General features: G+C 54.5%; 1 protein-coding gene across 6 annotated transcripts; it reads right to left on the bottom strand.

Annotated features, from left to right (window-relative positions):
* On the bottom strand, nucleotides 1-27,213 carry VPS37C (VPS37C, ESCRT-I subunit). Of its 6 annotated transcripts, none has more exons than XM_027858789.1 (6): nucleotides 27,107-27,163; nucleotides 20,927-21,752; nucleotides 9,533-9,641; nucleotides 5,148-5,319; nucleotides 2,540-2,622; nucleotides 1-2,281 (listed from the first exon to the last, which is right to left on the bottom strand). In XM_027858789.1, exons 3-6 carry the CDS (start codon nucleotides 9,623-9,625, stop codon nucleotides 1,544-1,546), a joined length of 1,086 nt encoding a protein of 361 aa, XP_027714590.1. In that variant the 5' UTR covers nucleotides 9,626-9,641; nucleotides 20,927-21,752; nucleotides 27,107-27,163; the 3' UTR covers nucleotides 1-1,543. The 6 variants fall into 6 exon arrangements, with proteins under 6 accessions (XP_027714590.1, XP_027714586.1, XP_027714588.1 ...); XM_027858785.1 differs by lacking the exons at nucleotides 20,927-21,752; nucleotides 27,107-27,163 and adding exons at nucleotides 9,966-10,022; nucleotides 10,251-11,033; XM_027858787.1 differs by lacking the exon at nucleotides 20,927-21,752 and having other exon boundaries at nucleotides 27,107-27,213.
* Nucleotides 27,214-27,818: the final 605 nt, after the last annotated feature.

Raw genomic sequence — 27,818 nt, 5'->3', positions numbered from 1 at the left:
CTGCATGGACTGCATCTGGTTTTATTATAGTGATTCATCATAGATGACGGACATCCTAAGGGCTAATTCAGAAGCATTCAACACAACAGAGCCCATTAGTAATTTCTCTTTATAAATAATTTATGGGAAAGCAAGCAGAATTTGGCAATATATTGAGAAAACTTAATCTGGCATTCCCAACCCTTCATTTGGGGCACCAGAAATCAAACTGGACAGACAGAGCTCCCTCATCATTCACGTTCTGTCAAACGTTTAGCAGTTCAGACTCGGACAGTCCAAGGTACGTTTAGCTTCCAGATCCACAGCAGCTCCAGGGGCTGACTGAATGACTAAACCAATTTCAGAAAGAACCAAATTAATGTTCCACCCACCCAACCCTTCTGGGTCTGTTCTTGCCCCCTTTATTACTTAACAGGTATCAGGCACCCACAATCTAACGGATGCTGCCAATACCACAAACTAGGGAGAGCCCTGTCCTTGAGCTTATGTCCTAAGGACAACTGGAAGATGCAGGGAGAGATAAACAAGACATATTAGTGTTGGAAAGCACCATTTGGGGGTGACTTTCAGGACTTCTCTCCAAGAGAATAGCTTTGCTAAGAGAAACAGGGAGAAGGAAAGAGCACGAAGGGGAAAGAGGCTGCCAAAATCAAAGGCACTGAAGGACAGAGTCGGGGCTCAGAAGGAACTTGCTGGCCACAGAGGTGCCCTGGGAGGAAGGAGGGTGGCTGCCCGCTCCCAGGACGTCCTCCGTGCGAGCCCCTGACTCTGCTGCAGCTGCTCGTCTCCCACCCCAGCCTCCGCCAGAGGGCCAAGCACCCGCCCCACCTTCTCCCTAGTTCTAGGTTTTGAGGGGTGTGGGCCCCACTGCCCAGACACTCGGCCTTCTGCACAGCCTCTGGCCATCCAGTGATGCAAGCTTATCTGGCTCTGGCCTATTAGTGTTTTAGCATATGTTATCTAAGTAAAAGATTTGGGAAAATATTACTAAGTGCCCTGCATACAACCGAAGCCCGTGGGGAAGCCCAGGACATGCTCTCTTAGAGAAGAGATGGCCGGCTCTGATGGATAGCTCATCTGAAGGCTGCAACTTCTCGTCTCTTGGCCAGTGTAAACATGCCAGTCCCCACGGAGGGTGTTAACAGAGAAGCACAGCTGGGGGTGGGGGAGCAGAGGACACTCTTTGTGTTGAATTTCAGTGTCTGTGTGTACATAAACAGCTTCCACATCTGCCCCCCTTATCTGGCTAGCACTTGACTGGCTGATAGACCACAAGGCCATCGGTGCAGTGAGCCTTTGTGCCGTGGGTCACTGCTGACTACAGACCTTGACGTGGAAGCCGGGCCGTGGTTCTGAAAACATCCTGCATGCCATCAGAGCCACACCATCCCTGGTTTATCGCACACCCGCATGGGTCAAGCCTCCTTCCCAAGTCCACGGGCAGGGCCCACAGCTCTTTGAACCAAATTTTAGGAGCAGCATGGCAGGACCAACGTCTGTGGCACAGGTGGAAGTGAGGGGAGGCAACGTGTGAGGATCGTGTCTAATACCCAGGCCAGACGGGTCCCTGGGGTGTGGAAAACCCATAGGGAAGAGCAGGGCCTGTGGGGTAGGGGGGTTGATGAGGACCTGAGGGTCTGGGCTGCCTTGGAAAATTAGGCATCTGGGCCTGGGTGGGGTAGGGGGGTGCCTGAGTTGGGTAGGGAGGACTTCCTCCTGCCGGGAAATAAGACTGCTGAGGGTAGCCTGGATTAGGAGCTGGGCCTCGGGCCATGGGATACACTGGTCCAGAAGATGAGCCCCCAGACTGAGACAGAGGATATCCTGGTCCAGAAGATGAGTGTGGGTACCAGGGGCGCCCTGTGGTCGCCCCTCCAGGCTGGGCTGCTGGATAGCCAGGGCCAGAAGGCACACGGTAAGGGAAAGAGGGTTGGGAGGTGACAGGGAAAGGGGACGGCTGTAGAGCTCCTTGGGCTGTGGGGCCAACGGGTAAGTTAGGAGACGGGCTGTAGGGGAGTGGATAAGCAGGGCCTGTTGAAGGGGGGGCAGGCGGAGCAGGGATGGCAGGCGGGGCCTCTGCCACAGCAGTGGTCTTTTCAACAGCCGGCTGAGGTGAGAGTTTGGGCCTGGCTGGCTCTTTGGAAGCCCTGGATTTCCGCACCAACTCCTGCAGCTTTTCCACTCGAACTCGGCGCAAATGGGACAACATCCTCATGGAGGCAAAGCTCTCAAGGAATGTATCCAAGGGCACCTCCCCCTCCAGGAACTTCTCAGCCATGGCCTGGAAGGCAAACAGTCGAGGTCACCATGGCAGACAAGTCCAAGTCTAGAGGTTGCCCCCGGCGATGGACTCCCCTCCCATCCCAAACCTAGCACGTCTCCAAGCCAGAGCGGAGGGACCTTCCTCCGCAGGTGGTGACGTCCAAGGAGGAAGGAGGTGACCAAGGGTTCAAGGCTGTCCCGAGGCCAGGTGGGCACACGTCGAGGGCAGCAGGGGCGGTGGCCAACTCCTCCCTGCCAGGAAGACAGCCTCCCTTACCTCCGACTCCTCTTCGATTTTCACGCCCTCGACCTGCAGAAGGTCCAGTAAGGTTCCTGGCTGCAACATTGCAGAGAATTTCTCTGGAAAAAGAGGAGAAACAATCCTATCGATAACATCTTTGAAGCCTTTATGAAGAAACTACAATGTACAAAGCATCGGGCTAAGGGATTCAAACAGAAGAGAAGCCTGCCCCGGCCGGGGGGCTTACATCCCCACGGAGGAAACAACCCCCATGGAACTGCAGATTTCCATCCAGCACAGCAGGCACTGGTAAAGTATCGCCGGTGGGGCGCCTTCTCTCCTGCACCCGCCTCAGCACCCTAATCTCCCCCATTAGAATGGCAGCTCCTCCAGGGCAGGGACTCTTTCTCTTTGCTTATCTCTAAGCTCCAGCACCGAGCCTGGTGCCTGGGACACAGCAGGCACTTAATAAATGCCCACTGCCTGCCTGCCCGCCCGCCTCAGAATGCTTCACAACATCTGTTATTGTCATTCTTATTCTACAGAGGAAGAAATGAGGCCCAGAGAGGTCACCACAGCTGGACAGTCTCAGAGAAAGGACTGCAATCTATGTCTTCCTGACTCCGCCACACCAGGGGCAAACACACCAGCCGAGAGATGCCAAGCGCCTGACAGAGCCGACCGTCGCTCCCGTCTCCCTGCCAACTGTGGGGCCCTGAGTATCCGGGGAAGAGCAGGGGGTGACCCAGGCCACTAGTCCTGCCCCCACCATAGAGTGAATAACCCCCCTGGGGAGAAGGGACTCCCCCCAACCCATACCACTACTACCACCAACCACAACCAAAGCCAGCAGCGCCCCCTGACCTCCGCCCTGCTTCCAACCTGGTCCCCACAACCGTCATCCCGCCAAGCAAACCCTACGGAAAAGGGGCCCGCCACCCCTGCCATCCCCAAATGCTAACCAGCTGCCACCAAGGGGACAGGCACTCCAGTCAGGCTAAAGCATCTTCATCACAATAACAGCTAACATTTATATGATGTGCCAAACACTGTGCTACATACTTTACAAAGATCACCTCGTTTCATTCTCACAACAACCCTGGCAGATAGGTGCGGTCACTATCCCCATTTTACAGATGAGGAAACTGAGGCAGACAGACATTAAAGTGGCTTGCCCAGGGTCACACAGCTAATAAGTCTCTGATGCCAGATTTGAACTCAAGTCTTCCTGACTCCAAGCAAGGTGAGTCAAACCACCACCACCTTCCCTCGGACCATGGGGGAGACAGCCCAGGACCCAGATTCCACCATCTCTGGGAAGAAAGTGACCCCCAGGCCCCAAGTCCTGCTTCCAGCCCAGGCCTCAGAGATATAAAGGCCCAAGGCAGACGGCAATGCATTTTCTTATGTCATTTCCACCAAAATTCGTCTGCCTGGGGCCTCCCCCATTAGAACACAAGCTCCTTGGATGCAGGGCTCGCCCGGCTTTTCTCCTTGAGCTCCCCAGTGCTTTGTACATAGTAAGTGTTCAGTAAATGCTCTGTCATCCATTCATGGATGTCTCACCAGAACCCATGGTCGTGATGAGGACAATCGCTCCCTCTACAGTCCTAAGCTGCACACACACACATGTACACACGCATACACATGCACATGCACACGCACATACGGGCAGCTCAGCCTCCATGAAGCCATAAGAGCCCCTCAGGCGAGGCCAGTCAGACCTCCTGGCACCTTCACCATCTCTCTCTCCTCAGACCCTCCCTGATGGAGACAGCCCATCCTAACCCACAGCCTCCCAAACCAGCAGAGCTGCTGCCGGCCCATGCCCCCTGCCCTCACTGAGGAGAAAGATGACCTACCTTCCTCATCCCCCCTCCCCCACCGCCCCACACAATTGTGAACCAACTGTCACCAACGGGCAGTTAGGCAGGAGGGCCCCAGGGGGCCCCCCAGGTCCTGCTTCCAGCCCGGCCCTCATGGCCATCAATCATCATCCATCATCTGGAGGGCCCCTCAGCCGGCCAGCCCCCAACAACTGCCAACCAACTGCCACTCACTGAGCTACAGCGGGGAGAGTGATGGGGAGAGCCACAAGGCGGGTCAGATCCCCCCACCTTGACCTCCACCACCCCTCAAAGCCTGGAGGACGGATCAGGACCCTGAGCCCAAGAGTCTTTAGGATGGTCAGGCTTGCAGGGTCCAGGCAGTCATCCTGGGGAGGTGCTCATCACAACCTCAGAAGCTGACAGAATTTGGTCAGTGGCAACGACATTACAGAGGCCTGACCACCTGCTTGGCCGCTGCCCCTAATGACCCTGGGACCTTTCTGCCTGACCTGCAGCTAAAACCTTCCCCACATGGGTCATCTCTGCCCTTATAATGGGAGCTCCTTGAGGGCAGGCCCCTTCTGATGTTACTATGTGTATTCCCAGGGCCTGGCACAGAGCTGTGCACACAGAAAGCACTTAATAAATGCTCCATGAATTCCCTCCCTTATCTAAGGGTTAACACTGGCTATTACTACCATGAGGACCCACAGCCTTCTGGAGGACAACCAGGGCCTGGGGGCTGCATCCTTCTCCACATCTCCAGCCCCAGGCCATACACAGGGCGCCATCTCTGGGGCTCCCTGGCCGCTCACCCAGCTTGGCCTTCTGTTCCTGGCACTTCTCCACCAGCTTCTGGAGCTCCTGATACTTGTCCAGGAGGTTGGAGCGGCTGATCTCCAGGGGTGCCTGGAACACGAGGTTTTGCTCGGCCAAGCTCCGGTTGGTGGCGAGCGCCATCTCCCGCTCCAGCTGCAGGTCCTGAACCTAGGAAGAAAGGGACCCTAGTCACAGGGGGCTCCTATCTCCCAAGCACTTGATGGTGTGTGCAGGCAAGGAGGTGGGTTAAGCCCAGCATTGACACAGATGAGGAAACCGAGGCGGTCAGGGTGAAATGACTTGCCCAGGGTCACACATTTCCTAAGCGTTGGAGCAAGGATTTGAACCCAGTTCTCCTGGCGCTAAACCCAGCACTACTGTTGTCCAGGCCAGGGCTTCTTAAAGCTGGCATTGTGTGGCCTGGGAGCACACACAGTGCACAGTGCATGAGCCTTGTGTTCCCAACCAAGCCTGCAGTGAAGTTGCGGACACAACATAGACAGGTGCTGCCAGAAACACCTCAGATCCATCACACGGTTGATATTGACTTAGTTTTTGGAGTCTTTTCCTGTTGCCAAGTTTTTCATGACCCCACAGGAGTCTCGACCCAGTTGAAGAAGCACTGCTCATCATGGAGGAAAGAGGCCGGGCATCCCTTGGCTCCGCCCCCGGGCCTGTCCAGCACGGCCTCCCTCCTGGGTGCGCTGTCCAAGGTCCTGGGCTCAGGGGCGTGGACGTGACCTCAAGGGTGAAAAGGGCTTCCTTCTTTAGTAACCTGTTCTGGATCTCTGGGCAGTGGGCTGAGCTGGACCTCTGGAGAATCTACTTACACTTTCACCCTGAGGACCCCCAAGTGGGAGAGGAGCGTATTACCACAGCCCTGGGGAACGGACACATGGCCGCTCCTGCTTGATTATGTCTGGGAACAGGAAAACCCCAAGGCAGCTGCTCCCTTGGTTCAGCAAGCCCTAAACACGCCCCCCCCCCCCCCCCCCCCCCCCCCCCCCGCATTGGGCCTAGGTCTCTGGTTCCCTCCCCCCAGGCAGCTCCAGCAGTGCTCACAGGACAGGTGAAAAATGCCTTTTTTTTCCCCCTTAAGCATCAGCTTTGAGAAAACCTCCTTAGAGAGAGGAATCCACTGGAAAAGAAATACCGGCAGCCCTAGATTTATAATCCCCTGGGTCTGCATGAGTGGCTCCACCCTGCCTACCGCCCAGGCCTTCCCCACCCACAGCTGAAGCCCCCAGCCTTGGAGCTCTGAGGGCCACAGGGCTCTCCAAGGAGAGAAGGCAAAATGCAAAGGACATTGAGTCAGAGGAGCCACTATCTCTGTGACCTTGACGGAGTCACTTAACCCATATGGCCCCTCATCTGCCAACGGGAGGGATGGCCTCGTGGTTTCTCTGGCACAGTTCTCCCACGAGTGTCCACAAGCCCAGCAGCGTGGCAGGCGTCCTGCGGCCTCTCTGCTACCTGGGAGAAGGCCTTCGGAGCTGCCATGGCCACACTGCGACAAGACCCTGAGAAGTCCTTCCAGCTTGGAAGAGTCTCCCAGCTCTGATGTGAGCCTCGAGGCCTGAGGTCACTGCCACTCTGGGATGCTACTGGATGAGAGAATCCCGGGTGGTTCAGACCCGCCCCCAGCCCCAGACCGCATGGGGCCTCCCACCCTACCCCACCCCCATCCTCGCTGCCCCAAAACAATGGGCTCCCATGGGTAAGAGGTGCCCTCCAGAGACCCTTGCCTGCTTCGCTTGAGGGGCCACCCATCCATTAATGCCGCCTGTGACATTAGTTTTTCCAGCAGCCACAACGTGTTGCCGACTCCTATGGAGTTTATGTATAGACAGCTTAAGCTGCTGAGGATTTTTCACCTAGGATCATGATTAAGAGCTGGGAAGGACCTTCCAACAGCATCCACGCCCACCCTGGGGCCCACACAGGACCCCAGAGTCCAAGCTCCAGCGGCCCCTGTGGGGCAGCCGCATCTCCAGCCAAGATTCCCGCGATCGTTGCTTTTTAAACAACGCGCCAAACTCCCCGCGGCTCCTTGCCGATTTCATCTTGTCACTCAGTGACAGTGGACTCTCCCCGGCCTGCTTCATGTCCGCCACAAGGCCACGCACACAAGCGCAGCGTCTGACTCCCTTCCTCCCCTCGTCCCCGCTCTCCAAATCATCCTCCGTGCAATGCAACAAAGCCAGGTTACTCAAGAATCTCCAATAGCTCCTTACTGACTCCAGGCCACAAAACAAACCCCTTGGCTTCCCACTCTGGCTCCTAGAGATGAACACAAGCCCCCATCCTCTTCCTCATTTCACTTCTCATTCTTGGGATCTTCCAGGGACACAGTGGCCAGGACTGTGACCCAAGTCCCAACTGGGGATGCGCCAGGGTCTCACAGAGGAGAACATATCCACCGCCTGCTCTCTTTCCAAACCTCCCTCTGGATGCCCAATGTTTTCTTGGTCATTGTTGGTCCTAGGAGTAAGCAGGGTCATCAGCAATGACTCCAAGTTCCTCTTTCTTGGGTTATAAGGAATAGCTGGAGCCCCACAGGCTGGTTTGGTTTTTGTTTTTTTTTTAACCTAGCCTTAATCACTGAATGAGTGTTGCCTCAGTCAAACTGAGGACTGGCTCAAGACCTTAGCTTTAAAAGGCCAAAGTCTCCCACTGCATCCTGGGCCATTTCCAGGCATCCTGATCCGTATCCGGCCACTGAGAAAGTGAGGCTGGTGACTCTGCACGGCTCTGCCTCTCTTAAATCCAGTTCACTTGCACGTCACGGCCTCACCTCCCTGATGTCATGGTCCTCTTAGAGAATGAAGGACAAGCATCTGAAGTTCATCCGCAGCCCGGCCCTCCTCCCACGGCCTCACTGTGCCCATGACTTCCCCAGTGGCACGGCATCTTGCAACTCAGGAGAGCTCAGTATCATATCTTACTGTGGTGAGAGGCAGCCGGGGGTAGGGCACCGGGCCAGGAAGACCCAGGCTCAAACCCCACCTCAGATACATACTATCACATAACCCCTCTGAGCCTCAGTTTCCTCATCTCTAAAATAGAGACAGTAACACTTGGAAAACCTTCCTGAAGCACTGTTGTGAGGCTCAAATGGGATCCCTTCTATAAAGTACTCTGAGAAAATTAAGGCAAGCTATCAGACATTTGTGTATGTGTGTGTGTGTGTGTGTGTGTGTGCGTGAGTGTGAGTGTAGGTACCTAAATACAGCTATCAGAGATTTGTTACGTACTTTTTCATCAGAGGCAGCACTGGGGGGAGGCCCAGCCCTGAAGCTAAGAACTGACTCCTGGGTCCAGGGCACACCCCCTCATGTGGCCTGTCACAGCCTGGACCAAATCCCCAGGCCTGTAAGATGGCAAAAAGGGGCCAAGCCGCCCAGCAGGAGGGGGCCTCCTCACCCGGGAGCTCCCGGGACCAAAGACATCACGGGCCCTGTCTGTCCTGGGTTTCTGGCCTGCAGCATTCACAAAGACTTAAGTAAAACTGAGGATGAGGAGGAACCTTCAGCAGGCATCCAGGCCAACGTAAACAAGAGATGCGGTGTCATAGATCTCCAAAGTATGTGTGGGGAAATCCCCATCACTGCTGCCCCCCCGGGCACACTGGTAGGTAGCAAGTTGTTCCAAGCCTCGACTGGCCTTTTCGTACCTTTCCCCCGCCCCGGTTGTGCCCTCTGGGCCAAGCAGAAAAGGCTGGCCCCTCCTCTGAGGATGGGCCTTCAAACGCCCAAGGCCTGCAGTCCTCTTCCACTCCCCCAGCCCCAGCCTTCTCTTTCCCAGGCTCCAGCCTCTCCATGAGCTAGGGATGCCAGGCCTTCAGCCCAGCACCAGAGGCTCTGGGGGTCACAGGACTTCCCAGAAACGCCTCAAGATCGGGCAAGGCCCAGACACCGCTGGGCCCGGGAGGACCTGGGGAGCCCCAGGCCCCATCGAAATCCACACCCACACCCCCTCAAACATCCTGGGGCAGGGAAGGCTGTGGGGAGAAGGTCAAGGTCTCCCAATAACTCAGTGGCCTTCTCCAGGCCCCCTCATCCTGCTCTGCTGGATCCCTGACATTCCCAAGGTCGGGGGGGAGGGCGCAATGCGATGACAGACGTCAGGCACTCTTCGAACCCTGAAGACCATATAAAGGCCAGTTACTATTACTGCTGCTGCTGCTGCTATTATTACAGTCACCTTTGCTCTGGGACTCAGGGTCAAGAAGACCCGAGTTCAGACCGCTTCAGACGGCTGTGTGACCCTGGGCACGTCATTTCACCGCTGCCTGCCTCAGTTTCCCCATCTGTAAGCTGGAGATAATCCCACGGTGAGCAAACCTAGAAAGGTCCACGCAGACGTCGGCGACTCGTTTTACCTCGGGTGACTCCATGACCAGACGGTCAATCTCCTCGGGGTCATCCTGCAGCTTCTCCAGTTCCTCCACCGTCCGCTCCCTCAAGTCTTCCATCTTCCTCGGGAAACAACTGCAAAAGAAGAAGAGAAAGGGCTGAGGGGTCAGCTGAGGGTGAGCATCCCGTGATGAGCGCACCCACAGATGGGACGACAGGAGGGCTCCCCGTGAGCCCCCTCAGTCCCTCCATCAGGCGCTTCTCGTGGCCCTGCCAGGAAGCTCTAACAGGGTCCGAGTCGATGGACGGGCCTGGAGGCTCTGCCAGGCACGCACGGGAGGTGAATTTTACAGACAGGGAAACTGAGGTGCACAGTAATTTGCCCAGGATCACACTAGCAATACAGAGCACAGCCACCATCCAAACTCAGAGCTTCTTCCATTACACAATGCGTCTCACCCGGCCAACAGAAAAACAAAGTCTCCCATCTCCCGAATACCCAGGCGACAGGGATCTCTGTGGAAGAAAAGGGAAAAGGCAGCAGGTGGGGGCACAAGTAGGAGGAGCAGAAATGTCTCCCACAGGTCCCAGATTTCTGCAGCGCCCTCACAGCCTGGGACCTTGGCCGGGCAGATTCTATTTCCGTCCTGGCCAGAAATACTCTGCACATCCCCCCAGAGGCATTTCCCGGCCTCAGCCCTGGAGCCTCGGGCAAGCTGTCTTGTTGTATTTAGCCACAAATACCTCAGGTTTCCCCCAGGTATTCTTCCCAACAGGGGGCCTCGCTGACGGCCACAGAAACAAGTCTGTTATCAAATCTGAAACTGAGCTTTGCTGTTACATGAGAGAACTGGGCCCAGATAGGACCCTGCAGCAATGAAGCGAGGTCCCTCTGCCCCAGAGATGGTGCGCACTGTGGAAGGATGGCCCTCCTGGGCTGCATTCATTCTTAGGTCACCTTGCTTTGACGAATATCAAATCTCAGTGCGACCCAGCCCGTGCAAAGTCACTAAGGATGAACAGGGAGGCCAAGAAAGAGGAAGGAAGGGCCACCACCCTCTGAAAGCCAAGCCTGAGGTCCCGTGACCTAATGGCCCTGGCTGGCAGGATCAGGAGCAGAGGTCAGCCTCGTGAGACACTCAGGAAGGCAGGGGACATAAAGATGAAGGCAGCCTGACAGAAACAACCGCCCCAGGAAACACGGCAACCTCGGAGGCAGAGCGACAAAGCCCCACCAACTGTCTGGGGACCCGGCGGGTCGCCCAGGAAACAAAGGCCACGGAAAACAACGAGCCAGCTTACTAATAATTCATCCCTCAGCATCTGGTGCCTTATGAGCTGACGGGGCAAAAGCCCCACTGCAGAGGGGCTGGCACCCAGCTCCCCAGCTGTGCCCTGCCCGAGGGGCTCCGGACACCACCAGGAATGGGCTAATACTGGCCACGACCTCACAAATTTACCAGAAAGCACAGCCAATGGGAAAATGAACCCCTACTGTTGGGTACAGAGAAGGAGGTGCTTGATAAGTCCAGAAGGAAACGAGGGGTTCTAAGGGGTAGAAGGGAGGAAGGGGGCATGCAGGCATGGGGGATGGAGTGCTGCGCTGCACAGGAGTGGCAGCCCAGAGGCTTGCTAAAGGGGAGCAGGGGGTCGTAAGGCTGCAAAGGAGAGGCAGCTTAGGGCCAAGTGCGGGCGGGACTGCGATGCTGAACAGGGAGCCAGGACTTCCACCATCCCGGCAGCGAAACGTTTGGAGCCGCCATCATGGAAGATGATGAGAGGATGCAATGGACACGGGGCAGGGCAGATAGCGAGCCGGCAGCGGGGGAAGCAGGAAAGAAAGCCTGGCTTGGGAACCCCAGCCCTCAGCCCTCAGCTGCTCCTTCTGCTTCCCACAAACAACGAACGACCTTCTTCGTCGGCGGATGAATCCTTTGGAGGTTCGGGATGACTGTCCTTTTCTCCCTGGAACTAAGTGCCATGGGAAATCTGCTCAGCTGTTTGAACAATCCCATTTTCTATGCACAAATCAAGAATTCACCCACTAGCCAAAGTATGAAGGAAACTGCATTCCTAACCATATCATACTTCCTAAAATACCAATCTGACCCCATGACTCCCCCACTCAACTTCCTATTAGCACAAACCATCACCTCTTGGGTTTGGCTCCCGCCTACCTTTCCAGCCTCACTGAACCTGACCCTGTAATGAAACAAATTGACCTTCCCTCTGTCCCTCACTCTCCCATCTCCACGCCTTTGCACAGACCGTCCCCATGCCTGGCACACGCTCCCTTCCTTCCTCTCTTGTCCTTTAAGATGCCATCACCACACAAAGCCTTCCTGATCTCCCCAACGGCCAGTGCCCTCCCTCCCCAGCTAGCCCGCACTTAGCACTTGGCATAGATTGGTCTTTATTCTCTTTCTATTTTTGACCGTAGAAGTACACGGTTCTTGTTGTCTCCTCTATCAGAACGGAGGCTCCCTGGGAACAGAGATTCTTTTATTCTTTGTACTTGTACGCCCAGCATCTGGCACATAGTAGGGGCTTAATATTTGCTGCAAATATTCTTTGTTATACACAATAGCTGGGGGGAGGGGCACAAGGGAAAAGTAAGGTGATGTAAAAAGAGATCATTTTTAAAAAGAACCATTGCTGCCACTGCTCTCCAGTGACTGAGCAGCTTCCCCTTCTATCTCCCCAGGATAGAGAAGGAAGTAAAGAGGGTCGGGTCTGAAGGCGCACACGTGACTGGCTGGAAGTCCCGGGAGGAAGCGACCAGAAGAGGGCCAAAGGGCAGAAATCTCTCAGGACAGAGAGGGGGCAAGGGGCAGGAAGGCAGGCGGATGATCTGAGTGCCCCTCAAGGCCTGACACTCTGTGTCAGGAGGGAGGCCAGAACCCAGAGCCATAGGTCCTTGCAAGCTGAGAGGATGACAGAGGGCAAGCCGCCTGCAAGTGTCTGCAGGGCTGCTGTGGGAACAGGAAAGATGCCTGCTTCGTTGGGCCCCAGGCAGCCACGCTAGGGTGGTGGGAGGTAAAGAGGCAAACTCCACCTTGATGGGAGGAAAAACTCTGTGACGAGTCAAGCAACCAAAAAGTAGCAGAGGCTACGTCCCTGTGACGGACCCTGTTGTGACAGTGACAGTGGTGGTGGCAGTGATGGCGGCAGTAACGTTAGCGGTGACGGCGGCAGTAACAGTGGTGGCGGGCTCCTCTTTGTAGAAGGTTTTCTGGTGAAGCTAGAAGACGACTCATCAGGTACAGAAGGGAAGGGGATTCCTGTTCTAACGTCCCACACTGGGCTTCGACACTTTAAATGGCTCCTCCCGGCTCGAATATTCCATGATGAGAATGAGGATGAGGATGACTGACATTTTACAGCATGCTAAGCTTTTCAAAGCACTGGCCATACGTCATCTCATTTGATGCTTATAATTACGCAATCACAGGTTTATCACGCCCGTAACATTCCCCTATTCTCCACAGAGTGGACTGTTTCTCCTTGGGGCTCAGGGCAGTTAGATGACCTGCCTGTGGTCACATGGCCAGGACCTACATGCGGGGCTCTCCTGCCTTCTATGTTCTTGGATACCTGAAATCTTCCTAACAACGAACCATCCAAGAGTGGAAGGCTGAGCTCCCCCATGCTAGCGAGCTTTAAACAAAAGCCAGATGGCCACTCATCAGGGAGACCCCAGAGAGGATTGCTACGGGTCCCACAAGGTGGGCTCTGGGATCCTTTCCAACCCTGAGAGCGAGCCATGGCCTTCAGTAACCTGCTAGGAATCTGTAATCCACAATATGAGCTAAGCCCTTCTTCTGCGCCACCGACTGAAAAGAAACAGGGGATGGAGGCACTCTTGGTTCTTATTTCGATAACTAGGGAAGAAAATTGGCGGCAGCAGCAAATCCAGAAGGAAAATATTTTCATTATCAGAATGAAATGCCTTTTTTTCTTTCTTAATCTGACAAAACAAGGCTGCCTCACTTCTCACCCGTGGACGCCTTCACTGAAACCCACTTCATTTCAGGCTCCAAAAATGACCCTTCTGTGTTGAAACAATCTGAGGATGTCAGGGACTCAAAAGATCTTCATTTTTTTCTATGGGTCAAGCCTCAGCAAAGTGCCTTCAAACACCACACACCAACTAGGTATAAGACAAGTTGTTTAAGCTCTCTGCAGCCTCAGTTTCTTCATCTGTAGAATAGGGATAACAATACCTAAGGTGGTTGTGAGGATCGAGTGAAATAATATGTGCATAGCACTTTGTAAGCCTTAAAGTGCTTTACAGGTGTTAGCTATCATTATTATTATTATCATTCTGAAGACCGTCCTGGAGAAAAGATGTGCTGTGCAATGAGGTGAACCGAGAAAGCCAGCAGCTGGCCCTGACAATGTTGACTGGAGCTCTCCAGGCCGAGCCCTTTGTCCGGCTATCCCTCACTTGTTATGGAAACATATCCCAACAGGTGCAGAAGCAGTGGCCTGAGAAGGGAGGGCCTGGCCGGGGATCAGTACTGGGCCAGCCAACTCTCTCCTTCTGGCTGTGTCCTTGCCCCTCCAGCTCCCGCAGATTCAAACCCTGGCCATAGCCCAAGTGCTCAAGGAGGCTCAGGCAAGGACGCTCCCAGTACTCTGCTTTTTGCACCCACTGCCTCGGGCCAAACACTTCCCTTGGCTGACTCTCCATTTTCACAGGCTACAAAACAAGGATCACATTCCCTTACCTGACCCTACTGTTCCTTCATCCAACAGGGGAACAGAGGCAAAAGGAGACAGGGAGAGACAGAGAGACAGAGACAGAAAGAGAGACAGACAAAAACAGCGAGAGACAGGGAGAGACAGACAGGATGAGAGACAAGAGACGGAGAAGCACAGAGATAGGGAAAGACACAGAGACAAAGAGACAAGGAGAGAAAGAGAGACAGAAACAGAGAGAGACAGAGACACAAAGAGACATAGCAGAGAGAGAAAGGTGAAGAGAGGGAAAGAGAAAGAGAAGGGGTGAGAAAGAAGGGAGGAAGGAAGAGAGGAGAGGGACAGACAGGGACAGGGATAGAGCTAGAAACACAGAGGGAGGAGGGACAGAGAGGAGAAAGAAAGAGAGGGAGGGAGAAAGAGAGAGAGAAGGGAGGACAGAGCATCTCAATGGTCTGGACACTAACTAATGTGGGCTACTGTATTCACGGGGTGTGGTCAAGACAGAGCAGGCACAGCCAAAGCATCCTGGGATCCTCGGACTGCAAACCCCAGCCCCACTCCACACATCCCCTTAACAACCTGGTTCTTCCTGTGGTTAATTTTGCCTCCTATGATGCGTCACCAGGAGCAGCACACAGCCAGGACAACCAGGCACCATTTAGCTCAGACAATCTACAATCTCTAAGTTTTCATTTCAAGTTTTCTTTCAAGAAGCTCTCAGCTCCCTATGGCCACCTCCTTCATGCCAACAACACAGAGGTACTGAAGATGCGGTCGGGTTTTTTCCATTTCACAAACTGGCATGGGGGGAAGAGGGATTCGGAGAAGCCACAGGTGAACTCCATCTTCTCCCATTGTTTTCTGGTGTTTATAGCCTCTTGGTTACCGTGGTGACATGTAAATCTCCCTTCTCAAAACCAGTCCATTGTGAGCCCTCTCTCAGTAGTTTGATCTGAAACCTGATTTAGGTAATCCTGATTACGAATACATGAAAAACCTTACAGATTTTGGCTGATAGATAAGAAAGCCACGGGGGAATGGGCTGCCCACTCTCCCAGAAATTAAAAAGGGGGAAAAATTGAGGGGATTAGGACAGCAAGTGGTTAATTGTGGGAAGCTGACAAACCACACTGTCTCCATCCTGTGACTCAATTCTGGATCTAACTCAGTTCCCTTTCTATTCAATTATGGGTCTAGTCCAATTTCTGTCTTGCAAGAAAACTTTATTCAATTGTGGGAATTGGGAAAAAACCTTATTGCATTGTTTGACCCCAGCCCTGTGTGGCTGGGAAGGGGACCACCTCTCTCAGATGCTTCAAGACCCTTAACTAAGGACCTTGCTTACGTCACAGATCCAAACACTGATGCACGCAGTTTTCTCATCATTATACATCTCAAGCGACCCAGAGGCTTATCTGAAGCTGGCCCCATACGAGTCAATCGGTTACTGTTCCCAAGTCTCTTTAATTGTTCACAGACGCTTGGGGGGAGGGGGACACCTCTTTTTCTGAAGTCTGGGAATTGTACCTGTTCACTCTTCCCCTCCAAACTTGGAAAGTCCCTAATCTTTCCTCCAATTAGAAATTAAGATCACCTAATGTTGTATTGTTTACTTTTAATTAATTGGCCTTACTTGATTTAATTATACAAGTGTGTCTCCCCTGCAATGGGGGTCCGGGCCTAAGCTGAGGAGGTATGGTCCTGGTTTGCTGGGCGATTGCCATACGTTGCTTAATAAATCGCTATGTCCAGAAGATCAAACCTTTGTTTTCTCACTCATTTCATCAGCCACAAGGAAGCTCCGACAAGCCCATTACCATTACAATATCTTAGCAGCCGGTCACTAAGCATTGTTTAAGTACCTACTATGTGCCAGGCCCTGTGCCAAGCGCTTGCAGGTTGCCTGGTCACATAATACAAACTTTAAACCAATGCGTCTCCACGTAAGCCACGACCTCCGAGGCCATGTCACGCTACAGAGAACAAGGGGAGCACAGAAACCAGTCACCACATACGCTTCGTCCCAAAAGACGGGGACAGGCCCCAGGCCGCTGGCCCCTTCCGCCTAGGTCACAGAATTATCCCTCCAGGAGGTAAAGGTCCCTCCAAGACCATCCAGTCCAACTCCAACATGTTACCAATGGGGGCTCTGCCTCTTCCTTCTCAGACAAGTCAACGTGTTTGAGTGTTTGGAAGGGGGCGAGGGGGAGCTGATGGACAGGTGGGATGAGGCACAAGGATTGGAGGCGTTCTCAGAGGGCTGATGGGTTCACAAAGCCTCCAAACGCGGTATGTGAACCAAAGGGGAGAGTACATAGACCGTCACTCTTTAGGTCCTTAACAGTTCTCCTGTGAGGTGGAAGGAGGGAGTGACCAACTCCTCGGGAACTCCTCCTCTCTAGAACAACCAGCCAACTCCTTCTGTCTCAGCTGAAATGCACCCACACAGCCTGACGCTTTCCCAGGAGAGATGGAGGCAGGGCTGATTATCAGTACAAGTGCCCTTTAGGAGAAGGGTGATGCCAACTCTTTCAATTCCAGAGCAAGCAAAGCAAGGAAGATGAGGTGGGAAGCACCTGGCAGACAAAAGCTAAAGCTGAAAATACTCACAGATGAATCTGCCAGGTCAGCTCCTAAATCTGTCTTCACAACGGCGGCTTCTCCCCACCCCCAGCTCTTCCTCCATGGGGCTCAGTAGGCCCTGGCTGGCCCTGCCACTAAAGGGCCACGTGGTCCTGAAGACATTAGGGACCTCTCGCTTTCTTGGCCCCTAAAACTCACCTCTCCAAGGCCAAGGACAAAGTCTCACAAAGCAAGAATAAAACAAAAGGCATCATTTTCTAACAGATGGCACACTAAACCAGGATTCCTGTACCAGTGACTCAGTCTGGTCACAGACCAGACTCGGAGAGGCGTATTTGTAAAGTGAGGGCAGGGCCCACACTCACCCCATTTCCTAGGAATTTTACCTGAGGATAGCACATCAGCATGAAGCCGCCTGGGAGGACACAATATCACCTGGAGCGTGACTCCTCCCCTCATGTAAGAGGGGCCCTAAAGTGGGTGATCTCTGTGCAAGAAACAGTGAAAAAGACCTCACCCGTGATCTGAAAAGAGCAAACCAGTCATGGAGCGAAGGTAAATGGATGGATGGCCCAAGTGCACACTGGGACTCCCGGAGCATGAAAGGCCCCAGGGAAGGCCTCTGGCACAGGAGTTCTAGAAGGGGATGAGGAAGAAGAGAAAGCACAGACGGGTTGGCATCAGACCCAGGGAGGCACCCCCACACTGCTGGGATCCCAGAGGAGCTGAGGTATTCGGATGCCCAGCCGCAGAGAGCTTGGATCACGACTGCTTTATGACAGGGTCTGAGAAACAGCTACAGTGGATGGAAAGAGGCAGCTGGAGGGGTGCCTGGGGGACCCGGACCAACACTGGCACCACACACCTAAGTCATTTAACCTGCACGGGCCTTGTTTTCTGACCCACAAAGTGGGAATAAATGATACCTCCGCTACCCACCTCACTGTTACTTTGGGATTCAAATGAGATAATATGCCCATGAAAAGTGCTCTGGCCAGCCAGGTGGCCTAGTGCACAGAGCGCTGAGCCTGGAGTCAGGAAGACTCATCTTCTGAGTCCAAATCTGGCTTCAGCCACCTGCCTGGGCTGACCCTAGGCAAGTCACTTCACCCTGTTTGCCTCAGTTTCCTCCTCTGTAAAATGAGCTGGAGAAGAAAATGGCAAACCAGTCCACTGTCCCTGCCAAGAAAACCCCAAGTGGGGCCAGAGAGAGCCGCACACGACTGACACCACTGGACACAACAAAGTGCCCCATCAAAGTCAGCTATTGTTGGCGAGCAGGCAAGGACCCAGCTGCAGCCCATCCACAACCCCCAGGAAGCACCGTTCAAAGTGGGCAGCATCCCTAACCTTCATCTTCCAACAGCCCCTGGCTAATGGGGTACTTTTCATCTGAAACCCCACTGCAGGAGGAATTGTAAGATCCCTTTTAGATTTCCCAGCTCTGACCTGTGATTTCATAAAAAGCCCTGCTGCCCTAGCAAGTTGTCAGGCCAAGCTGCTGCCCTTGCCAAGCCCTCATCGGCCTCCTGCTGATGTCACAAAGAGCTGAGGTTGCCATGGAAACCTTCCTAAGCCTCCCTCTTTCTAGCCCATGAGTCCTCATTTCCAGGCAGGCTCCAGCTCTGCACCCAGCTACCAAAATGTCAAATCGCTTGATTTCCCCACCAAGCGGATGAATGGGCTTGATCCTCATCAGGCTGGGGCCCAGCCTCCATGCCATATCCTCCAGGCCCTACTGGGGCCATCACCCCTACCTCCTCCCCAGAAGGAAGCCAGACACTAGCCCTGTGTCCCTCAGCCAGCGGCCTCCCCCTTCCCTCCTCTTCTCACCACGAGAGCCCGTGGCTTTACTCTCCCCCAATTCTAATTCCCCTTTATGTGTGGCATTTCCCCATTAAGAGGAGACAGAGATCTTCCTTCCTTATTTTTGTATGCCCAGCACCCCTTGAATAAATGCTTTTATCCAAAACGCCTTATCTAGCGATGGTCGTGAAAATCAATAAAATCAGCATTTCCTCCTCTGCATTCACTACTCATCACAGCTATGGACAGCAGTCCAACAGGTTCTGGGGGTTCTGCCCACACATTTGATTCTAATTTACGGTTTGGAATGGGGGCAGGGCCTCTTGAGAGTGCTAGGATGTCCACAGGCTTTCAGTAAAAGCACTGATGGGGGCCAATGGCCAAACCCAATCCTACTTGGAGAGTGTTGGAAGGCATACAAAGTCCTCTCTTCTCCACCTCCCTGCCGGGCAGGCTGGGCATAAAACCACGTGGAGATGAGGACATGCCAGGCTCCGAGAGGTGGTTCCCTCACAGGCCATGCTGGGAAGTCAGGTTACCTGGTTCCACAGGCAGTTCTGATCCACAAAATCTGGTCCTAGCCTGAAGAGCCGGAAGGGATGGCCTCCAAACACAGGTGCTAAGGACAACCACCCAAAGGATCTTCAAATACCTGCCCATGCATGCAAGCAAGCCACCAGGCGGGTGGGAGGCAGGTAAGCCACCCCCAAGTTAAAACCCCCTCTGGCCAATCTTTCAGGCAGCTTCACAAACCCATGTGGAACGTGGGCTACCTCCAATTCTTCAGGCCTTCACCTCAGTGAAAACTCCAGGCTCCTCTCCCTCATGAGCAGGGGGCTTTTCAGAAAGGCAGGAAGGAAAGAAGCCTCTCTCACAGCAGCCCAAGAAATCCAGTCACTGCCCCCCAATCTCCTAGACTGCAACAAACTGGAAGCTGCCAGAAGGCTGGGCCAATCTATTTATCTAGCCCCTTGGGCTAAATCACCCTGTGCCAGGAGGTGAAATAACCACTTCACTTCTGACTTATAACCATGACCAGAAATGCAGGCAGCCGGATCTGTGGCTCCCAAACAGGCTCCTGGGCGCTCCCCCTGGGCGCTCCTCCTGGGCACTCCCCCTGGGCTGAATGATCCTGTCTCACGCTGAAGACTCTCAAATCCATTCTATCCAGTCCCACATTTCCAGCTGCCCACAGGAAGTCACTGTGAACTCTACACGTGGGATGCCAGGCCCCTCATCCCTCGTCCCCCAAAGCTGCTCTTTTCCGCCGCCCATCGCCATCAGGGGTCCCACCACTTCCCCACTCGGCCAGGCTCAGCACCTGCCTCACCTGCAGCACAATGTCCAATCAATGTCCAATCACTAAATACTATGGTCTTCTTTTAAGTCTGCTCTCTTATCCACTTCTCTCTTTCCATCTCCTCTGCCTTTACCTCAAGTCCTGGACTTCATCAACTCACACTGACTACTGCAACAATCTCCAAAGCGGTTTCCCCATCTGGCCTCTTTCTCTTCCCATCATGCACAGGTATGATGGCAGCTTGGTGGTACAATGAACAGAGAGGGCTGGGCCTGGAGTCAAGAAGACTTGACCTCAAATCTGGCCTCTGACACTTACCAGCTGTGTGACTCTGGGCAGGTCACTTCACCCTGTCGACCTCAGTTTCCTCATCTGTAAAAAGAGCTGGAGAAGGAAATGACAAACCTCTCCAGGATCTTTGTGAAGAAAACCCCACGTGGGGTCATGGAGAGTTGGACACAACTGAAACAACTCTACAACCACTACAAATAACAGAAGGAGTCTGGATTTGGGGTAAGAAGAGATCCCACCACTACGACTTTGTTACAATGACCACTCACACTTAGCCTTAACCTTAGCCACAAAACAGGAAGGCTAACAACAGCTGATTATCCTGAGTGAAAAGGATGGCTCTAGGGGCAGCGAGGTGGTACAGTGGACAGAGCACCGGCCCCGGAGTCAGGAGGACCTGAGTTCAAATCTGGCCTCAAACACTCAACACTTACTAGCTGTGTGGCCCTGGGCAAGTCACTTACCCCCGACTGCCTCACCCAAAAGCGAAAACAGAAAAAAGAAAAAAGAAAAGGATGGCTCCTCTCTGCAAACTTTAAAGCCTACAAGCATGGCTCTTACCATGACTGTCTTTCTAGGGCCCCACCGCAATCATCTGGGCCCTTGCTCCAGTCTACAATGGAGCCCTCGTCCCACTTCCCAATTCCATCATCTCCCCGCCATGCTCCTTCTGCTCCGAGCTAGTCTCCACACAGTCCTACCCACAGGCTAAACTCTGTTTCTATGCTTTGCTCACCTTAGTCTCCAGCCTACGACGCTCTCCCCTCTTCACTGGGTTCATCCAGTCAAGACCTTCCTCCTCCACTCCTGAAGGCCAGGACTGGTTTTCATTTATCCTATGTCTCCCTCCCTCAGTGGCTCCCACAGTGCAATGGGTACAGCAGGTGCTCAATCCTTGCTAAATAAGGTGTGCAATACAACCACCATGTCCATCTTCATAGCTCCCCGTTACTTGGAAAGCTGCCCGCTCTCCTGCTATCTGGCCAGGGTTCTGGGCTTTCTCTGAAGCCCTTGGGCCTCCAACATCAGTGCGCTCTCCCCCTTCAATCTCAACCACTTTCTCCCTACGCTCTGAGAGGAGCAGAAATGTGTTAAGACGCCTCTCTTGGCTGTGTCCATCAGCAACGGAAGATAAATTCTGACGCCCGGAGACAGCCCTAGTCAGCTTTTCTAGTTTATGGTTAGCCAAAGAAGAAAGAAAATGAAAACGAGTTTAATCCACTTTGATCCAGAAACATCCTTGGAGACTCCTCACAACTGCCTCACCCCAGCGACTTCTGGAGACCAAACGCCCTCCTTCAGGCCACGGCATTTTTTCTCTCAGGTTGTTTCAGGATCCAGTGGTATTTCATTGCCTGGGAGTTCTCTGCTGGGTCTTCATCCGCCTGCACTAAGCACAGGGTCCCCCCAGGCTCTGGCCTGGGCCTTCTTCTCTTCTCACTCGATGCTCTTCCATGTGGTGAGCTCTCAGCTCCTGTGGGTTTGATTATCATCATTCTGCAGATGGCTGCTGGCCCCTGGCTCTCTCCTGAGGTGCATCACACGTCTCCAACTTCACATGTCTAAAACAGAATTCATTCTCCTCACTCCCAAACCTGGTGCTCGTCCCACCATCTCACTGCTCGGCCAGGCTCACGACCTCAGTGTCGTCTCCCAGTATCCAACCCATCATCAAATCTGGGCTTCCAGACATCCCTCCAACCTGCCCCCTTCCCTCCAGTCACACCCCTAGTGGAGCCCCTCAGCACCTCCCTTTGGGACCATTTCAATAGCTTTGTAACAGGGCTCCCTGCACTGAGGCTCCTCGGTGGTGCAGTGGACACAGCACTGACCCTAGAGTCAGGAAGATCTGAGTTCAAGTGTTGGCCTCCGACACTTACAGCAGTGTGACCCGGGGCAAGGCACCTAACCTTTCTGTGCCTCAGTTTCCTCATCTGTAAACTGAGGATAAAAACAGCACCTACCTTCCAGACTTGTGAGGAGAGAGTACTTTGCAAACCTTACAGTGCTATATAAATGCTGGTGACATCATTCCAAGCTGTCCTCCACTCATCTGCCAAGGTGATTCTTCTAAAACACAGGACTGCCCATGACATACACCCTGCCCAATGAACCGCAGTGACACCTCCATTTGGCATTTAAAGCTTTCCACAACCTGGCCCCTTCCGGATCTTCTCACGCCTCTCTCCCCTCCACAAATCCCAGGACACCTGCAACTCCTCAAACACAACACACTCCCCATCTACCATCTCCATGCCTTTGCACTGGCTGTACCCCCTGCCTGAAACGTTCAGCCCCCTCACCTCGACCTCCTGGCTTCTCTGGCTCCCTTCGTGACTCAGCTGACAGTTGGCCTTCCCCGTTCCCAGGGCCTCTCCTCCCGGGCCTACCCCCCTTGACTCTCTATCTTCCTCGTACACATCTCGTTATTCACGCGTCATCCGCCCTGCTGGAGCACTGCCTTCTTCGGTGCCAGGGTGGCTTGGGGGTTTGCCCTCAGCTCTCAGAGCACTCGGGCTTCATAGATGCTCGCCGACAAGACGGCTGACTGGATTCTGCTCCACGGGTTCCAACCAGACACACAGTCTCATCTTTCACAGCGATATTTTAGGGACCTGTAATTTCACGAATGTGACGGCTGCTCCTACCACGGTGATCACAGCTCCTTTCTAACTGATTGGGCTGCCTTTAAAACTTGCTAGAGACCAAAAAGTCCACCCCCTTCCAGCCACCCTGGCGATGGCGCCTCCAAACCCAGAGGATGGTCAGTTATCGCCGGGCCCACACTCAAAGGCCAGCTCCACCGGTGCTGGTACTGCATTGGCAGAGACTCCAAGAGCCCCAGGCCAACGCCACACCACCAGGGGCGTCAGAAGAGAGCTCCGATGGGTGTGTTAATAACGAAGCAGCCAACAGAAGTGTTTGCCTCACAACAGCCCCGTAAAGTAAGGCCATGGTAAGTATTGGGCCCATTTTACAGATGAGGAAAACGAGGCACAGAGTCACACAGCAGAAATGGCATGAACTCAGATCCTCGGCCTCCAAGTCCGGGCTGCCTTATCCCTCACCTGCCTCTATCTGCAGGGGTCAGGCACACTCCCCTGCTCCGACTGGGGTCGGACCCAAGGGACCCAGCACCCCCAAGGACAGGGTCTGAGTGAGCAAGACCAGCCAGAAACCCTGGGGTCCGGACGTGGGTCCAACGTGGCGACAGCAGCTTCTCACCCAGGCACCAATACAAGGTGGCCACTGAAGGACCAAAGGCTGAGCAACTGTCCCATTACCAAGGCCATGAGATGCCAGAGGCAGGATCCACCTGGGGTTGTGGTTCTGTCAGAATTACAGAGGCAAGGGGTGTGGTGAAGCATGAGGGAGGGGCAGGGAGGAGGAGGGAGCCAGGCTGCTCCCGGCTCAAATCTCTCCTGACTCTGGTCACGTGCCCGGACCTTTGAACCTAGTAATAAGCACTTTCTGTGGGACCCCTGGGGCTCAGTTTCTACATCTGTGAAATGGGGATGATACACTGTTTACATTCACCTACCTCACTGGGTAGGCAGTGAGGAAAACATCTTGCAAGTTGTCAAGCCCCAGGGGAATCCTGGGTGATGAGCTGAGAAGATCGCCCCCCAAGAGCACAATAATCCTTCCTAGGATTCCGCTATCAAACCCCTCTGTGCCCTCCTGCACCTGCCTCTCCTGCCTAACACAGCAGGGAACGAGCCTGCCCGAGGCTTGCCCACATTGTCCCGTGGCCTGAGACAGACAGCCCTAGAACTGAAACGCGCCTGTGGAGCCTCCGGCCAGAACGGATCCATCACGGCCTCCTGGCAGGGAAGCTGTCCCCCAAAGCTTCGGCCTCGACAATGCCCCGGCTCTCAGTCTGCAATCACCCTCCTAACAGAGGCCAGCATTGTTAGGGCAGCGAGGCCCTGCCAGCATCCCGATGGTACGGGCCCCCAGGACAGAGCACACAGCAGGCATTCAGAAAGGCAGACAGGTAGCGGGGGGCATCTCCCCCCAGAATCCCACCCTGCCCAGCCAGTTGGAATGTGTGACAAACAGGAATTGTGAGGCCACCAGACGGGGTCACTTGAGGGGCTTCAGCCAAAAGACTCGAGAATTGAGAAAAATGAGCAGTCGGGGCCTTTAGCGACAGCCCAGAATACCAAGAAAAGTCTTTCACTTCCCATTTACTAGTTGAGTGACTCTGGGTAAGTCACTGAATGGCTGCCTGCCTCAGTTTTCCTCATCTATAAAACGGGGATCCTAGGAGTACCTACCTCCCAGGGCTGTTGGGATGATCACGTAAAGAGCTTTGCACACCACGAGGCGTGACAGAAATGCTGGCTATGATAACAGTTATCCCTTGGGCAGCCATCCCCCACCCCACCCCACCCCTGCCCTGTTCCCCAGCACAAAGTCCATACCTGTCCAGAGACCGAAGCTTTGGACAGCAGCCCAGGAAAAAGCAGTCCCCAGCAAGGTCCCTTTCTCCCCATCCCCAGCTCTGGGTTCCATCGGGCCAAGGAGAGGTGGCCAGGGTCTCAGACAGAAAACACAGTGGAACAGCAGCACAAAGGGAGGAGGAGAGGGGAGGAGAAGAGAATAGAAGGGGGCCAAGGATGGTAGCTAGAGAAAGAGCAAAGCAAAGCTTTAGCCTGGGAGAGGAGCAAAAGCAGAGGCTGAGAGGTCAGTGGTGCAAGGCTGGTGCTATGACCGAGCTTGGCATCCTAAGAAGCCTCTGTCCCCCGAGTGGTGCCAGTGACAGGCCGGCAGGAGCTTGGGATCGATGCCAGAAGCCTCAGCGAGCTGGCAAATACAACTGAGCAACCAGGGTGGCACCCGTTCCCTGCCTGAGATAATCTGCTCCAGAGAGAAGCCCAGAGAGAGCAGATGTGGTAAGAACTACTCACACATGTAAAATGCTTCAAGAATTACAAAACAGCCCTGGGAAGTAGGATCATTATCCCCACTTTCCGGATGAGGAAACTGAGACCAGAAAGGAGAAATGAGTTTGTCCAAGGTCGTGCTAGCTGCAGGATGGAGAGCGGGGGCCCCAAAACGGGGCCCTGTCCATGAGCTCAGCCCTGCAGTGCTAAAGCCCCCAGAACCGTGGGCTGCGCCCTGGCCCCCAGGGCACTCAGAGGAGCCACCTTCTTACCCCACCTTGCTCACTGACTTGCTGCAGACCTTAAACAACACAATTCCCTTAGGCAAGTGGGCTTTTCTCCCTGTGATTTCTACGCTCCCTCAGAGCTCTGGCCCAGTCATGGGGTCAGTCAAAAGCATTTACCAAGCGCTTCCTGTGTGCCAGGTACCCCGCTAAGCACTGAGGACGTAAAGAAAGGCTCCCAGGCTAATGGAGAAGACCACGCAAACAACCCTGGACCAAGATGGAGCCAGGATACATCTGAAATAGTCAGCAGATCAGAGGCACAGAATTAAAGGGGACCCAGAAAGGCTTCCTGCAGAAAGGAGGATCTGTGGGGGCAGCTAGATGGCGCAGTGGATAGAGCACCGGCCCTGAAGTCAGGAGGACCTGAGTTCAAATCTGGCCTCAGACCAAACACTTAACACCAGCTGTGTGACCCTGGGCAAGTCACTTAACCCCAATTGCCATAAAAAAATAAATAAATAAAATTAAAAAAAAATTAAAACAGAAAGCAGGATTTGAGCTGAGACTGGAAGCAGAGAGGAGGAATGAAGGTAAGGAAGCAGGGCATTCCTGGTGGGAAGGACAGCCAGGCCTCCGTCCCCCAAAGGCTGGCGCTTTCCCTCGGGTCCCCTCCAGGTTACTCCGCTCATGCCCCGTTCCTACACTGTGGTTTGCAGATTCTATCTTAGGTCAGAGTGTGAGCTCCCTGAAGGCAGGCTACTTTAGCCTTTCTTTGGATTCCTGGCTTTAATACAGAGACCGGAAGACAGCAAGCACTTAACTGATGCTTGTTGAATGAGGGCTGACTTCTGTGTCCTAAAGCTTCAGAAGGGCCTTTCCAGTTTTGATATCCCCAGTTCTGAGGCCCCTCCCAGCTCTGACATCCCCTATTCTAAGGCCCCTCCCAGCTCTGACATCCCATGCTCTAAGGCCCCTCCCAGCTCTGACATCCCCTATTCTAAGGTCCCTCACAGCCCTGACATCCCATGCTCTAAGGCCCCTCCCAGCTCTTACATGCCCTGTTCTGAGGTCCCTCACAGCCCTGACATCCCCTGTTCTAAGGTCCCTCCCAGTTCTGACATCCCCAGTTCTAAGGCCCCTCCCAGCTCTGACATCCCCTATTCTAAGGTCCCTCCCAGCTCTGACATCCCATGCTCTAAGGCCCCTCCCAGCTCTGACATCCCCTGTTCTGAGGCCCTCCCAGCACTGACATCCCCTGTTCTGAGGCCCTCCCAGCTCTGACATCCCCTGTTCTAAGGTCCCTCCCAGATCTGCGTTCCAGGCTCTCAGGGGCTTCCCCAGGCACCACAGCGCTGCCTCCCAGATCGGATAGTCTGCGCTCTATGGCTTAGGTTCCCCCCCCCCCCAGACTTCTATGCCCCGTGTTCTGGGTGTCTCCCAGCTCAGAGGTTTCTATGTCCTCTATTCCAGAACCACTTCTATGCCTCGCGTTCTAGGTGTCTCCAGCTCAGACGCTTCTACACTCTTTTGAACACCTGCTGGGGAGGGGGGAGTGTCACGTGCGCGGGGTGAGGGGAAGGAGGGGTGAAGGTCACGTGCTCCCCTCGCCTCTCTTCTTCCCCCCCACCCCACCCGGACTCCAGGCAACGCCGGCGTGAGTCACGCGCCCCCTCCGCCCAATCACGGCGCTTCGCCAGGACGAGGCTAGCAGCGGCGGAGCTTTGCCCGCGCTCCCACAGAGCCCCCTCCCTAGCCCCACCCCCTCACGCAGCCCCTAGACCGACTTCCCGGGCCACCCACCTGCGAATCTCAGCAGCTGCTGCCACCGCTGCTCTCGGTTAAACCGCACCTTCCGGACTGGGGGTGGAGTGGGGAGGGCCTAGCCCCGCCCACCGGATGTGACGCCACCCTGACCCTCTGTCTCCCAGCTCTTCCCACTCGGTCCACTTTCTGGTTTTCATTCTTTGGTTTGGAGCCCCTGTCTCCTCCCACCCCACCCCCCTCCACGAATATTGGTACAGTCCGAGAGTCCAGAAGCGGCCCCTCCTCCCTGGGCCTGAGAGGAAGCTCCGCCCCCGAGGCGAGGCGAATCACGGGAGTGCGCCTGCGCGAGCCCAGCCCCACCCCAGAGGCCGCCCTCCACTCCCGGCCAGGAGGAGGGCGGGTATGGGGGGGGCGAGAGCAAGGGCGTGGCCCAGGCGGGTGGGGCACTGTATCTGCCTGCTGCCCAGGGCCACGCCCGGCTTGTTAAAGCTGCAGGGCCCAGCTGAGCTTCAGGTCACAGTGGCCAGGACCCCTGATGGCAGCAGGCATCTATTAAGCGCCTACTGTGTGCCAGGCATTTACTGTGCAGCACGTGGCGGGCACCAAAAGAATGAGTTTACTCTCTCTGGACAGCAGGCAGTAAGCATTTATGAGATGCCTACTGTGTGCCCAGTGACACTCCCTGGGCTTCAGTCAGGCAACAAGCATTGTGCCTGCTGTGTGCCCAGTGACACTGTCTCTGGGCTGC

Source organism: Vombatus ursinus, unplaced genomic scaffold, assembly GCF_900497805.2.
Source record: "Vombatus ursinus unplaced genomic scaffold, bare-nosed wombat genome assembly UNPS02013931.1, whole genome shotgun sequence".
Taxonomy (NCBI): domain Eukaryota; kingdom Metazoa; phylum Chordata; class Mammalia; order Diprotodontia; family Vombatidae; genus Vombatus; species Vombatus ursinus.
Note: the sequence above shows the minus strand (reverse complement) of the source record. Positions and strands in the feature narration are given on the sequence as shown.

Coding starts and splice junctions, on each gene's coding strand:
- VPS37C (XM_027858785.1), bottom strand. CDS start 9,994: ATGGGAGACTTTGTTTTTCTGTTGGCCGG. Junction 2,623..5,147: donor GGAACAGAAGGCCAAGCTGG/GTGAGCGGCCAG, acceptor CTCTTTTTCCAG/AGAAATTCTCTGCAATGTTG. Junction 2,282..2,539: donor AAATCGAAGAGGAGTCGGAG/GTAAGGGAGGCT, acceptor TTTGCCTTCCAG/GCCATGGCTGAGAAGTTCCT.